Source organism: Boleophthalmus pectinirostris, unplaced genomic scaffold (assembly GCF_026225935.1).
Source record: "Boleophthalmus pectinirostris isolate CB_2022bp ecotype Guang Dong unplaced genomic scaffold, ASM2622593v1 HiC_scaffold_7, whole genome shotgun sequence".
Lineage (NCBI taxonomy): Eukaryota > Metazoa > Chordata > Actinopteri > Gobiiformes > Gobiidae > Boleophthalmus > Boleophthalmus pectinirostris.
The window spans coordinates 8,360,363-8,375,465 of record NW_026571473.1 but is presented as its reverse complement, the minus strand read 5'-3'; the positions used below and the strand labels follow the sequence as shown (position 1 = coordinate 8,375,465).

The following is a 15,103-nucleotide window of genomic DNA, read 5'->3' as shown; positions in this document are numbered from 1 at the left end:
AATACTTAAACCAACATTATACCACCAGATTGTGCAGCAAAAAAGCTACTTACCCATGAGGTCCTCTTCTAGACCGTTGTTGTTAAACTTATAACAAAGTGCATTGTTATAATCCTTATTTGAACATAGAACTTATTCATGATATTAGCATTATTTATATTTTAATATCTGTCATTTTATTATTAAAATGCAAATTATTGTAATGACATAATAAAAGTAACAATACAATAGAATGTCATTTTATAATTTTTTAGAATGCCATAGTGGTCCATGGGTATATACTCGTCTGTGTGATCTTATACTTGTTTTGATACAGCTCAAGATCATTCTAAAGCTATTCAGGAAAGGTTTATTTCTTGCTTTGAATGTGACTTTTTTAGTATCAACACCTGCTCAAATGAGTATCTAGTTTCAATATTAGTTTTAAATTAGTGTCTAATTTTCGTGACGCAATTTCGTCCCATGCATATTACGTTATGAAAGCAAACATGAATTTTATATGATGCCGGGTCCCTTATAAAAGGAAGATTTGCGTCACTTGAGTTGTGTTTCCCTGTATCCAGCTGCCACAGACGTCACCTCTCCTTAAATGTGAGTGAGATACACCCGTGATAATGTACCACTGTTTGCAGAGTAAATAATTAATTTTACATTCCCAGAGAAGTGATCAGGGCCTTTACGGAGCGGGTGCATTATCGGCCATGTTAAATATTTGATTTTTTGCTCAGTGGATTGATATGGTGATGTCAGGAGTTATATAAGACCTCAGGGAGCAGTTCACACCAAACTGACTGAACAAACACTGCCCCAGATTAAGCCTTTACTGTGCCCATAGGCCTGTCAGTATAATAATTCTGAAGTATGATAAATTGCTGAAGTAAATATAGACGATAAAGGATAATATACAGTAGAAACTCATTTATGACACAGACACAATCACCAAGAGTAGATTTAAACCACAAAAAATATTCTTTTTTTTAATTATTAGCATTTATCTTTTCCTTTCTTTTCATACATGTGGGAGATTGGATATATCTGACAAAAATAAGGATAAGAGCAAATCAACAGCAACAAAACATAGACGATCATAACAACAAAGCCAAATAAATAAACTGATGTGTAACACAAACAAAGAGATCTTAAAGGTGCACTATGTAACTTTCTGGCACTGGGTGCGTCACCCTCTTGTTTCTATGGAAATGTCATTATTCTGCTTGGAATGTTCCACAATATGACTTTAAACAGCTCTACCTTACATGTATTCAATTACAGCTGGTTTTATAGCTCAAAAATACCTAGAAAACAGGCATTCTGACTGTGAGCGTGGTCGCCTCTTCACAGATCTGACCTGTTACTTGATCTGGTTTGGTCTCCATAAAGATAGACAAGGCTTAATACCATACTGTGAAATTTTCCAGATAAAGCTATAACATCTCCATGGAGAAAAGCATTTTAAAGATCCTATACCAGAAAAGTTACACAATGCACCTTTAACCAAGATAGTGCTTCCTGTGTAACAATTATCTCCAACCTCAGACCTCAAAAACTGTTCTAAATCTACAATGATGTTATAAAAAACATGAGGTACAATAAATAAACAGTAGAATTAAAAACTTTAGTATTTAGTTTGCATCTGTATTGAGTGATACAATTTATTAAAGGCAAATTTTCTGGTAAGAGGTTCACCACCTGCTTGTCTCCAGGAAGATGCTATTGCTTTGCCTTGATTGTTCCATGGTATGACATTAAACATATCCATCTAGCATTTATTTATTATGGGTGTTTTTGTTGCTCTGAAATACATTAATTCCTTCTGTGAATAGGGGCAACTCTCCACAGATCTGACCTGTGATGTAGCGTAGTACTGTAACCTGCTTGTCTCCCTCATGATAGATAGGTTTGATCTATACTGTGAAACATTCTAGCCAAAGCAATAACATTTCCATGGAGACAAGCAAGTGGCATCTTTAATTGAAACTTCTATACCTCAAATCTCCTCATGTAGCCAAAAAATAACAACAAATTTCCCAGTAGTGCAAAGAAAATGTACACATGATAAAAACTGGCTCCCCCAAAAGTATTGTTTCAACTTTCATATATTGAATGATAAATTTATATTGTAGTTATCGCGACAGGCCTATGTGCATAGATGTTTTTATGCTGGAGATACTGGAAAATGTCTAAAAATGCATCAAAATATTAGATGGAGATATCGTGATATTGTATCGTCAAAGTTCTCACAATAATATTTGTGGACCATCACAATATATCGAATTACAAGTCTCTTTGCCTAAATTAAGAGTTATGGTGCAGGAATAGCTTAAAAAAAAAAAAAAAAAAAAAAGACAGAGGGAACTACATAGATCATGATCCTTTGCGCCATTTAAGCGTAGACTACAAGAAGAAATAACAGTTTTAAGCACTTTTAAGTCTTAGTTCTTTGGATTAAGTCTTGTCAATGCATTTTAAGAGGAAAAAGTAGCTCATTAACAGTTTTGTTAACCTCCAAAATATCATACCTTGAGATGTATATTGAGAAAATATCATACTGAGAGATTTGGATATTATTACATCCCTAATCGTGAGCCTCCTCACCATTTCGTAAGCTTTTCCACAAATTGCAATAAATATCATAAATATCGTACTGTGAGGTTCATACCATGACAATATCGTATCGTGAGACTTGGATATCATTACACCCCTAGTAAAAAGTGAAGTATTTTTATATAGGTTATAGAGGTTATCTCTATATTCTAGTTTTGCATATCTCCAAAACACCATTTGCTATATTAGCCTATTACTGTATACAAAGTTACACACTCATAAATCACCAGTAATACATTACACAGTGATCTAAAGTTATTCCTCACTTACCTTATGCATTCTGAGCATTCTAATTACTCACATCAATGAGTTTATAAGTGATTTTCAACTTTCAGAGGACAGAGAGTGTAGTTTTGATTTCATGGTCAAGCTAACTAAACCACTAGATGGATCTGTTGGAGTTCAGAGAGGCAATGGCATTTTTCTATTTTTCTGGGTCAGAGAGACTTTGTAAGAGCTCGCCTGATGATAACTGTGTGAAGGAGTTATGAAGCGAATAGGAGGAGTCCTCAGTGATGTGAGTGGCCTTTCTCAGCACTGAGCCACTGTAGAGTTCAGACAGATGGGTTTGGATTTACCAGCATGCTAACTGCGGACTTCCTGATTGCCAGACTGTAAAACGCTCTATTGTGACTTATTTTGACCTTAAGAGTTGCTTATACGATATACAGTATGCTGGGGCAAGTTTTGCATTATTCACACTTGTTTAACACAGAAACCCTGCCTGAGTTCTTCTCAAGCTGAAAACACTGTTCCACGTTGTGATATCATGTTGTTATACAGAAAGTGTTCTTCTCCATACAGTTTCACTAGAATCATTTAGATACTTTTAGCCCTGGAATTGCCGATCTCCAAACTAAAGGCAAAAGGTAGTTGTTAATTTGAAAACTAACGCTCCATGGCATGACAATTTGGAACACAGCATTTTGACCACTGGAGATGTAGACAGACTAATAATAAAGCTGATCAAATGTGTGAATGAAACAAAACACAACTCCGGGTATGTTTTTGATGAGGTAACATCATAACGTGACTTAAAGCTCAAGAGTCAATTTTACGTAATATGGGACCTTGAACTTTACCTTTTCTGTAAACCTACTGGAAAGTCTCTTCATCTCTAGTATTTGTTTTAGTTTAAGTAAAGTAAATAAGACTACCACGTCGATAATTTGTCTCTCTTAGCTTCTACAATCACAACGCAGTCATTTGTGTGTTTGAGCTAAGCGTTTATCTCTTACATAATTCATAGCTGTCTGTTCTTATGTCACCCTCTGGCCTTATCTCCTGCTCTAATATTTGCTCAGCACTTTTATGGAAGTGACGAGGAAATTATAATGTTCATAAATCTTATCAGGCCGATGGGGACACTTCACTCAGACTGCAAACTCATTTATTTGTTTTTGCTCAAATGTGGTAGGTTAGATATGCTACAAGTCATTTGCATTTCAGTAATTTCCATCAAAGTTATAGAAGAAGCAATACAATACGAATAATTTCATTTTGCTGTCTTGTTTGATAATGTGAGACTTTATTTTCCCTCTAGTTTAGTCGCTGCTAAACAGTTGTGAAGATTTTGACAATAAATGATATTAAAGGGGCTGTACCAGATTTCTTTCATGTAATAAAGTAAAAATTGTTTTGAACCAGTACAGATATATTGTATAGTAGATCTTGACGTCACAGTGAGACTGCTGTGTGGTGAACCAGGATGCAGTGCTGGTGTGCTGTTAGCATCCTAGTTGTTTTTGGCATTACTGTGATGGCAAAGCTCCACTCTGACCTTTGAAAAGTGCTTAAAAAGTCATTGTGGTGACTTAATTAGAATGCTAGTGTCAAAATGAGACTGCTGCGTAGTGTCTGCAATCTAATCAGGTGACCCAGGAAGCAATGCTTGTGTGTGATGTTAGCATGCTAGTTATTTTCGTGACCGCAAAACTCTGCTCTGACCCTGGAAAGTTGTGAAAAGCGTTTTTAAAAAGTCATTGTGGTGAATCATTTGGATGGTCTGAATGCATAAGATAAGTGAGGAATAACTTTGGAACACTACAAACTGTTTAAAGTGAAGTAGTTTTGGTTTTCACTTTTTTGGATCAGATACATTCACTTTTTAAACTGCCTATGTTAAAATATTTCTGCATCAAAAACATACCTGAAGTTGTGTTTTTTGTATTAAGCTGAGCTCTTATGTCAAAATGAAAAGACTATTCCACCTTGTAATATCATGTGGTAATACAGGAAGTGCTCCACTGTGTTTTTAATCTCCATACACCTTCACTAGAATCATTTGGATCATTTCAGCCCTGAAACTAACAATCTCTTCTTAACAAAACGTAAGAGGTAGCTGTTCATGACATCACAAGATGGAACAGAGCATTTTGAGCTTTGGAGATGTAGGTAGACTAATAATAAAGGGTTACTCAAACATGAGTGAATGAAACATAAATTTGGGCATGTTTCTTATGAGGTATCAACATTTTAACATGGCTTAAAGCTCACAACAGTTACATGATCTTTAAATAAACCATGAGTGAGTGAGTGAACATAATTAAAAGTTTGAACTGGTACATGCACTGTTAGCTCTCATCCATTACTGTTATGTTGCACCATGATAGAGAAACAACCTTTGGGGACACTTTTATTGCTTCCTCATGGTTATCATCATCAGAGTGCCAATTAAATGCTCTGGTGATTTCAAACAGCCCCCAGTTTTATTCAGTCATTAACAAGTACCACACAAAAAATAAATAATAATGTTACAAATGAAGCCACATGTTTTGTTCACAATGTTCTGGATTTTTCTGCTTTGAATACAGCTCATTTGATTAAAGCACACAGGACGGACAGGCTGCTCACTTTACAACACTACTTGTCTTTAAACATGAGGATCAAACGTATTAAGAAAAAAAGATGGAAAGTGGCATATATATGTTTAAAATGCTGATTAAAAATATGAATTAATCATTTATCTGGTATCTATTCTATCTCAATTATTTTTAACACATGTTTTAAGATAAATAGATGGATTCAGATAAACAGAATTTTCTGGATTAATAAAGTCTTTCAGGTGCAATTTTATTTATTTATATTTGATTGGGACAGAGCATGTTTATGAACAAATATGAATTTCACAACATAACATGAATTTGCATCTGTTGTCCAAAGGGGGGCAAACAATAAAATATTGCACACTCCATTCATTGAACAGTCCCCATTATTGCACACTCCATTCATTGAACAGTTCCCATTATTGCACACTCCATTCATTGAACAGTTCCCATTATTGCACACTCCACTCATTACACACCTCCCATTACTGCACACTCCACTCATTACACAGCTCCCATTATTACACACTTGATTGCACACTCCACTCATCACACACCTCCCATTATTGCACACTCCACTCATTACACAGCTCCTATTATTGCAGTTTCAAAATAGTCTGAAAATTCAAGTAAAAATACTACATGGATTTAAACTCATTTTCAGAAGCCTGTGACCAATACAAGCATAATGGCCTTATTTCGGAGTTTGGTTTTTCAATAAAAAGATGAGTGACTTACTGAAAAACTATTTATGCTAGCTAATTTGGGACTACAATGTTTTTTGAAAGGAACTTGTTTAACCGCATCATGTCTCCTGTTGTGGTTCCATTTAAGGCAGCTCTTTTTGGCCCATGACATCAGCTGCAAAGTATCACAAAAATACTTGGTGGTGACCCTAACGCAGTCCAGTTAAATAAAACCTGATATCCAGTGCCCTTGATATGATCTAAAGTGCCGAATAAAATCATCAAGTACCTCCCAAAAAAAACAACCGTCTATTTTCAGCTTCATCAAACCCCTCGCACACCTCCCGTTGGTGAGCATGCTTTGTTTCCATGGCGATGATCTTGTGTCCGTTGCCGTCAGCTGCTTCTCGCTCGGCTGGAGAAGGTTCTGGCAATCACTCCTGTTATTATCTGTGGAGTTATGTCATCGCTGTGTTTTCGTGTGGAGCTCTCAACTCATCATTATCTTCTCCGCAGTGGGGCTGTCAGTTACCTGTCTGCATGTCTGATGCACAATTTCTATTACCAGTTTAACTTTTTGTATCCATGGAGATGTTTTAACTTTGCTTTGCCTGGAATGTTCCACAGTATCAGGTCATTATCTCTGCAGTGGGTCTGTCAGTTACCTGTCTGCATGTCTGATACACAATTTCTAGAGTTTTAAATCTACCTTCCATTACTTTCTTATATTCATGGAGATATTCTTGCTTTGCTTTGTCTGGAATGTTCCACAGTATCTCCATGGAGACAAGCAGGGGATGTGATCAGGTTAAGTTCCAGGTCATTATCGTCTCCTCAGTGGGTCTGTCAATTGCCTGTCTCCATGTCTGATGCACAATTTCTAGAGCCAGTTTCAAAGCCAACTCCTGTTACTTTTTTATATCCATGGAGATGTTTTTGCTTTGCCTGAAATGTTCCACAGTATCTCCTGGAGAGCAGGGGATGTCACAAGGGCAAGTTACAAGTAAGATCTGTTGAGTGGCAACCCAGTTAACAGTAAAAATGCATAAAAGGACATCCTAATTTAGTCCATTGATGTCTGTCATCTACTTTTCTCCACGGAGATGTTGTTGCTTTGCCTAAAATATTCCACTGTATGGTATTAAACCAGGGATCACCAAACCTTTTTCTCTGGTGGCCATATTATTGCTCCTGACTGTGATGGGGGTCGGGGTTGGGTCAGCCGTGTAACAGAACTGTATGACCCTGACGACGCAGATTATATTCTTTAAAAACCTCCACACTTTCTTTACATATCAGACAAACTGCACGGTCCTTACACTGAACAAAAATGAATCAATTGTCCACTGTTTTTTGAAAACTCAGCATTCTCTGTCAAATTTTCATACTTTAACACTTGCCATTTTGCTATCCTTAACTGCACTACAGAACTCTGCGTGTGCACTGACTGTTGTTGTTAGATCTCGAGTTTGTCAGGTGACAAAAATTTTGAGGCAAATGTAAATATGTCATGTAATTATATAAATATAAATACTTCATACAGATACAGACGGGTTAATATTTACCAAAAAGTAATTTTAAAAAAATAGGCCATGACAACTTTTGAGGATTGCCTCATAGGACCAGTTCAAGTGGTGGGGCTGGAGTCAGCCCGCAGGCCTGAGTTTGATGACCCCTGTATTAAACAGTCTTCATAAACAAGTAGAAGAACCAGGTGATGTTACAGGTCAGATCTGTGTCTATGATGCTCTGTGGTCCCTCTTTTCATGCTCCACTTTTTCTTTTTATCCATTTTGGTTTAATTTTTATGAGTTGACAAAAATGCATGCATGTAGATCTAGTCATCACTGATAAATTGAAATATTTTTTTACGTTTCATTTGATGTTTCGGTTGACAAAATGAACATTGCTTGTACATAGACCCAAATATTACATAACTCATTCGCTCTGCTCTATACAAAGCATGTACGGGTCACTGAGTATAGTGTGTGTGTGTGTGTGTGTGTGTGTGTTTGTGTGTCTGTGTGTATGTGATGTGTTGTGGTGTGTTTGTGCATCACTGACTTTGTGTGGACACAATTGGAGCTCTATATACAAGATCCACAGTATATGACAAGAATGCGTGCAATGTAAACAGGTCAAAACATGCTTGTATAGGTTTGCAGTGGCGGTGCACACTGCAGAGGAGATGCCATGTTTAATTTTATGAAGCATGCCTGAAAACATTTGTGTTACTGCCAAATGTTTATAGAGATACATTACATAATTTCACTGTAGGAAGCAGGAGATTCCGTTTCGTTTATTTCTTTTGGTGATGGGCCAATATGGATTTTTTTTTTTTGTCAATACCGATATCCTGTTGCTGTAACCGATAATTTAGCTTTTAAAGATCCTATACTCAAAATTGACTCTTGTAAGCTTTAAGCCAGGGATGCACGATACCACTTTATTGAAAACCGATACGAGTACAAGTGTAATCATATCTATACTTGCCAATACTGAATACCGATACCGATACTTTAACCCCCATGAGCATACACTGAGTGCGTTTGCATGCACCTCAGTATCCCGTTTATTAGCCAAATACCGGTTATGTCAGTATTCAAGATATGCCATGATAATATAATGTGTTTTATGCAGCTTTGCACATTTGTTTACGTTTTACAGAAACTAAATTTAAAACCACATTTGACAGAGGATGTGCTGCTGATGGTGAGTCTGTTCTGTGCGTATATCGCATTGCAGATAGTTCATGTTAAACTTTTCAGAGATTATACATGTGCAGGTTGTACGTATGCAGGTCGTACGTGTGCAGCGCAGCTCTTTATTTAACTTTTCACTCATGTACAGTCACTTTATTTATCCCAGTTTCTCATAACTGGGATACTGGCTTATTCAGGATACTGAAACTGGGATAGTACGTAATCTGTCATGTAATAGTGGTATTGGTCTGATACCCAATATCGGTATCAGTGCATCCCTATGTTAAGCCATAAAGTATAGTTACCTGCTCAGAAACATACCTGAAGTTGTTTTGTTTCATTCACACATGTTTGAGTAATCCTTTTTTATTAGCCTGTCTACACCTCCAAAGCTCAAATTGCTCTGTTCCACCTTGTGATGTCATGAAGTGGTAGTTTTCAAGTTAACAGCTACCTTTTACCTTTAGTTCAGTAACAAATGGCTGAAATTATCCAAATGATTCTAGTGAAGGTATATAGCGTTTAAAAACACAGTGCCGCATTTCCTGTATTACCACATGACATCACAAAGTGGAACAGAGTGTTTTACATTTAAGAGAAAAACTCTAAAAAAAAAACTAAATATGCAGGGTTTGTGTGTTAAACATGTGTGAATGAAACAAAACACAACTCCAGGTCTGTTTGTAAAAAGGAGACAACATTATAACTGATCTGAAAATAGCATAATATAGGCCCTTTAAAATAACAACATCTTATTTAAAGGTGCATTGTGTAACTTTTCTGGTGGAGGGTCCGTCAAATGCTTTTCTCCATGTAGATGTTATTGCTTTGTATGGAATGGCCATCAAACCAGACCAAGTTACAGGTCAGATCTGTGGAGTGGCACCCCCGTTCACAGTCAGAATGCCTGGTTTGTTTGTGTTTTTTACGTATTTTTCAGTTATAAAACCACCTATAATTGAATAAATGTAAGATAGAGTTATTTAATGTCATACTGTAGAACATTCAGTGGTCTTCTCTTTCTGGCTGAGTCCCTGCTGAAGTTATATAACAGCGTTTGGGAGCATAGCAATGACAAAAATGCACCAGTCTCTGAGCGTCTCTGAGCAGCTGTGGTGAAGAGGCCACGCTCATAAAACCTGTCTGTGCACCAAATGTGAACTGTGCTGCGAAACAGATCACACCACAACTGAAACTGGAGACACCACAACAGACACATGTGCTTTTGTATCTGAGGACATTGTGTTCTGAGGGGGAAGAAAGTTATGAGCTTGAGTTTTGTCCAAAGTGATCTCATGGGCTGTGTTCATGTTCTAGACTAGAGTTTGTCATATTTTCAGATGGAGGTCATGAGGCTGTGTAACAATGACAGAGTCAGGGTTTATGAAAGAAATGTTCAAAATGGAAAAAAAACTGAAAAGAATGACCCTTTGTGATTGAATTATGGTGCAATTTTATGAAGCAATGTTGAAAAAAAAATCGCCATAGTTAATTTTAACTTTGTGTCAGTTTAATTTTCTGCTAAATTAACCATAAACCAGGTCCCCAAGTGATCTGCTTTTCAGCTCAATTTTAAATTACACTTTCTTTGCTTTACTTAACTTTTTTTGGACCACTATTTTGTTCTTCTACTACCTCTGATTTAGAATCATGTTGTAGTTTCTGAAAAATGTTCAATTGATTGTGTTAGGTTCTATATTTTGTTATTTTATCATTCCAATTTAATCATTTTTTAATGTTTATAAAGAGTTTGTAGCATTTTATTTTCACTATTTATTAATATTTGCACAGACTGTTAATGAAGATTTCAAAAGGGCTTTAGCAGAAATATTTAAAGATTGTAAATTGACTTTTTTGAGCTTTAAGCCATGTTAGAAAGTTGTTTCCTCATCAAAAACAGACCTGGAGTTGTGTTTTGTTCACACATTCACACATGTTTGAGTAATCTTTTATTGTTAGTCTGTCTGCATTTCCAAATCATTCCAGTGTTTGATTATTTTGTTTTGTCAAATTCAGTGTCTACGGAATTCAAATTGATTTCCCTTGTGGATCAATGAAGTCTGTCTAAGTCGAAGTCGTTTTTTTTTTTTTTAATGCATGAAGCGTAAACACCACACTATCATGCTCTGACAATTTCAGAATAGTGCCTGAATAAAAGCAGTGTTTCTTGTTAACCAAATAAACTTGCCTTGTTTTTTTGGGGTAAGATAAACTGATGTAAATCAATCACGCAAATCTAGATCAGTCTTTTGTTTAAGTTCCAGAGTATAACCTGGGCTCTTTACCAGCTCCAGTGCCGTGAGGACTAGGGGTGTGCAAAAATATTGAAATATCGATATCGTACTGCTTAATTTGATGATACAGTATTGATATATCGGCAAGAGTATTTTTAGATATATTTTACTGAATTATTTTGTGTAAGAGCTACAGTTGTGTTGACATTTTCACTGTTTTGATGAGTAAAATGGGTGTTTTTTCCTTTTTAACTTTGCACAAACTTAGTGGAGTTAGTCAACTTTTAGTATCACAGCCATGATTTAGCCTTTGTTTTTCACTGAACTATATCAAGTTGATTTGAAATGTATCGTATCAAACTGTACCGTGGCCTATGTATTGAGGTATGTATCGTATCGGCATCTGCTTAATGATACCCAGCCAATCACACTCATGTATGTGTGTGTATTATTATGAACTATTGTGAGCTCTAGGTGTCTTGAAAAGTGTGATATAAATTTGATGTGAGTAAATGTTATATATTATCAGTGCTGGGGAGTAACAGATTACATGTACCGGCGTTACGTAATCAGAGTACAAATTATGAGTAACTGTATTCAGTTACAGTTACTGTTTCAGTGAGTGGTAATTGGATTACAGTTACTTTGTTGAAATAAATTGATTACATGGTGGTATTTTCCTGTTTTCACATTTTGGGCTAAACCAGGTCTAAACCAGGTCTAAAACCAGGACTAAAACCAGGTCTAAACCAGGACTAAACCAGGACTAAACCAGGTCTAAACCAGGTCTAAACCAGGACTAAACCAGGACTAAACCAGGACTAAACCAGGTCTAAACCAGGTCTAAACCAGGTCTAAACCAGGTCTAAACCAGGGCTAATATGAAGAGAACATACATGAATTTTCAGGATGTGGTTGGTACATTCATGTAGTTTTAAAAAACATGACAATATCAAGTAATCCAAAGTATTCAGATTACGTGACTCACTTTAAGTAATTTAATGGATTATGTTTCAAACTACATTTTGGGGTATGTAATCTGGAATCTGTAGGGGAATACATTTTAAAAGTCACCTTCCCAACACTGTTTATTATGTGAGCTACTCTGTCCAAGTAATTTCCCTTGTGGATCAATATAGTTTGTCTAAGCCTAATGAAAGGTAGTATTATTATTCAAACATGTGCTGATTGTCTCTCCTTGCTCTTTAACCTCATTTTACGCTTATACTTGTCCTTCCCAGTAAAGCCTACAGATTAAAAAAACATTTAAACAGGTGATAATAAAACCACAGTGACAACCAATGAACTGTAACTACAACAAGCAAGATTACTTATGGTTGTTCCGTTGATTACACACATTCAGCTCGTATTTACATTCCTGGGCTAATATTTGTGTTTCTGTCTCAGGGAGAGGCTGAGAGTGGGAGGGAACCAGCTGATGGAGGTGCGGTCGGTTCTGGAGCGCTGTTTGGACATCAACAGTCATCGTTACCCAGCCCAGCCCTGACTCTACACCATAGACTGTATTTATGAATGAACATAACTAACGTGCTAGGTGCTGTGTTCCAAATAGGACGTTCGCAGGCGGGTGATTCCAGCTCCTACTGACCCTGGCTCCCACTGACTTACATTGGAATATTGTGGTCACTCTCTCTGTAACTGCTGTTGTGAGGTTCATCATTTTGGACATAGGACCTCATTTCCTAGTGAGCCAGAGTGTTGGAGACGTGTGGAGACACTTTTTTAGATATTCCATCCAGTCCTTGTATTTGCAGAGGTCGCTGGTGCTAGGCTAGTGCATGTTAATGGCCATAGTTAGCCTGCCGCTAAAAACAGTCTTACCCACTCCACAAAACACCCAAAGCAAATCAGTTATAACACCAGACTGTCCATGTAAATGTCTGTGTTGATAGAATAATTCTAGAAGTAAAACCAACCTTGCATTTGAAGGATTTATGTCTGAGCAGCAGCGAGTTGTACTTCCTGATAGAAAGCCTGGCAGTGGCGGGTTGATATATGAGAAAATAGTCCCTCAACATGCGACGATTTATGCGATGCAAGGTTAGTTTTATTTCAAACATTATTCTATCAATACAGACATTTACATCGACAGTCTGGAGTAATAATAGATTTACTTCGGGTGTTTTGTGGAGTGGGTAAGTCTGCTTTTAGCGGCAGGATAACTATGGCCATTGACATGCACTAGCCGAGCACCAGTGACCTCTGCAAATACAAGGACTGGATGGAATATTTTAAAAAGTGTCTCCACACGTCTCCAACACTCTGGCTCACTAGGACATGAGGTTCTATGTCCGCAATTCTGGACTATCCCTTTAAAATGTTTGTATTAACCTGCTCTACATGGTCCTTTTTTTTCCCCCACTCTTTTGTCAGTCAAAAAAATCCTATTCCTATAGAGCCTGACTCCAGATTTACTCCTGTAACCGTGAGCATCATGAACTTCATTTGAGTGAAGCTGAACATTATGGGAGACGTCCACTTATTTATACAGTCTATGGTCTACTCCCGAGATAGTGAATAATGCACACTTGAATGTACTTTTTGAGTTTTCAGTTAATTGAGTTATGCTGTTTACATTTTATACAGAAATGTATATATTTTGTATTCAAACCAGAGGTGGGTAGCTTTTGTTACAGTTGTAGTTTTGAGAGTAGTTTTTAGACATCTCTTTTTTTAGACCTACTTGAGAAATATTTTTTTTAAAGTAAGAATAGTCTAACTTGAGTAAAGTAAGTCTATAACTGACAGAAGCTTTGTTTTTGTTTTTTTTGTGGTCTATCCTTTCCTTTGGAATTACCACAACTGGGCATTATTTAAAGGCACGTTATGTAACCTTTTCTGGTGGAAAGTCTGTCGCCTGGTTTTGTTCGTGGAGATCTGATTACTTTGTTGTTTTGTTGTTTCACACCCCGCTCACAGTTAGAGCCAATATTTTTTAAGTAGTCTTGAGCAATAAAACCACCTGTAACTGAATAAATGTAAGGGAGATCTGTTTAATGTCATACTGCGGAACATTCCAAGCAGAGCAATGACATTTCCATAGAAACAAGAACATGACTGACCCCCAACTGAAAAGTGACATAGTGCATCTTTAATTTATCCTTTGTCCTTCCAGTTACATTACATTCAAATTTTACTTACAGTTGCCATTACATATAGTTTGAGTTGAGTAATGGTTTCCTCAAACTACTTTTTTTTACTTTTTACACTACTTTGTACTTGTACTTGAGTAATATTATTTTGAAGTAACAGTACTCTAAATTGAGTATAATTTTTCTACCCACCTCTGATTACACCTTTGTTGTACTTTTTGAAAAATGTTCAGTTCATTTACAGTGTTGCTTTCATATTTAATTTTATTATATCAGTTTAATGATTTTTAATGTTTATAAGATTTTGTAGCATTTTATTTTCACTATTTATTAAAATTTGCACAGACTGTTCATGAAGATTTCAAAAGGACTATTTAAAGGTCCTATATTACACAAAATTGACTCTAGTGATTTTTAAACCATGTTAGAATGTGGTTTCCTCCCCTAAAACATACCTGGAGTTGTGTTTTGTTTCATTCACTCATGTTTAAGTAATCCTTTATTATTAATCTGTCCACATCTCCAAAGCTCAAAATGCTCTGTTCCACCTAGTGATGTCATGAAGCGGCACTTTTCAAGTTAACAGTTGCATTTTACCTTTAGTTCAGTAGAGATTGGAAATTCCAGATCTGAAATCATCCAAATGACTTTAGTGAAGATGTATGAAGTTTAAAAACACAGTGGAGCACTTCCTGTATTACCACATGACATCAAAAGGTGGAACAGAGTGTTTTCTTTTTGAGAGAAGAATTCCACCTAAATATGCAGCGTTTGTGTGTTAAATGAGTGAATGAAATCAAACACAACTCCAAGGTTGGTCTTTGATGAGGAAACAAGATTATAACTTAGATCAGAAAAAAACGTAATATGGGCCCTTTAAAGGCTAGTGTGTGAAATGATTTATAAATGACATGGTTTGCAAGTTTATTTGATGTTCTT

The 15,103-nt window shown here is 36.4% G+C and overlaps 1 protein-coding gene across 1 annotated transcript in view; it reads left to right on the top strand.

Moving 5' to 3' along the window:
• The window catches only part of swt1 (SWT1 RNA endoribonuclease homolog), a 46,375-nt gene extending 33,565 nt beyond the window's left edge, over positions 1-12,810 (top strand). Inside the window, exon 17 of the mRNA XM_020933370.2 lies at positions 12,459-12,810. Coding sequence (XP_020789029.2) covers positions 12,459-12,558 — 100 coding nt within the window. The 3' untranslated portion in view covers positions 12,559-12,810. The remainder of the gene's footprint in view (positions 1-12,458) is intronic.
• The last annotated feature ends 2,293 nt before the right edge of the window (positions 12,811-15,103 follow it).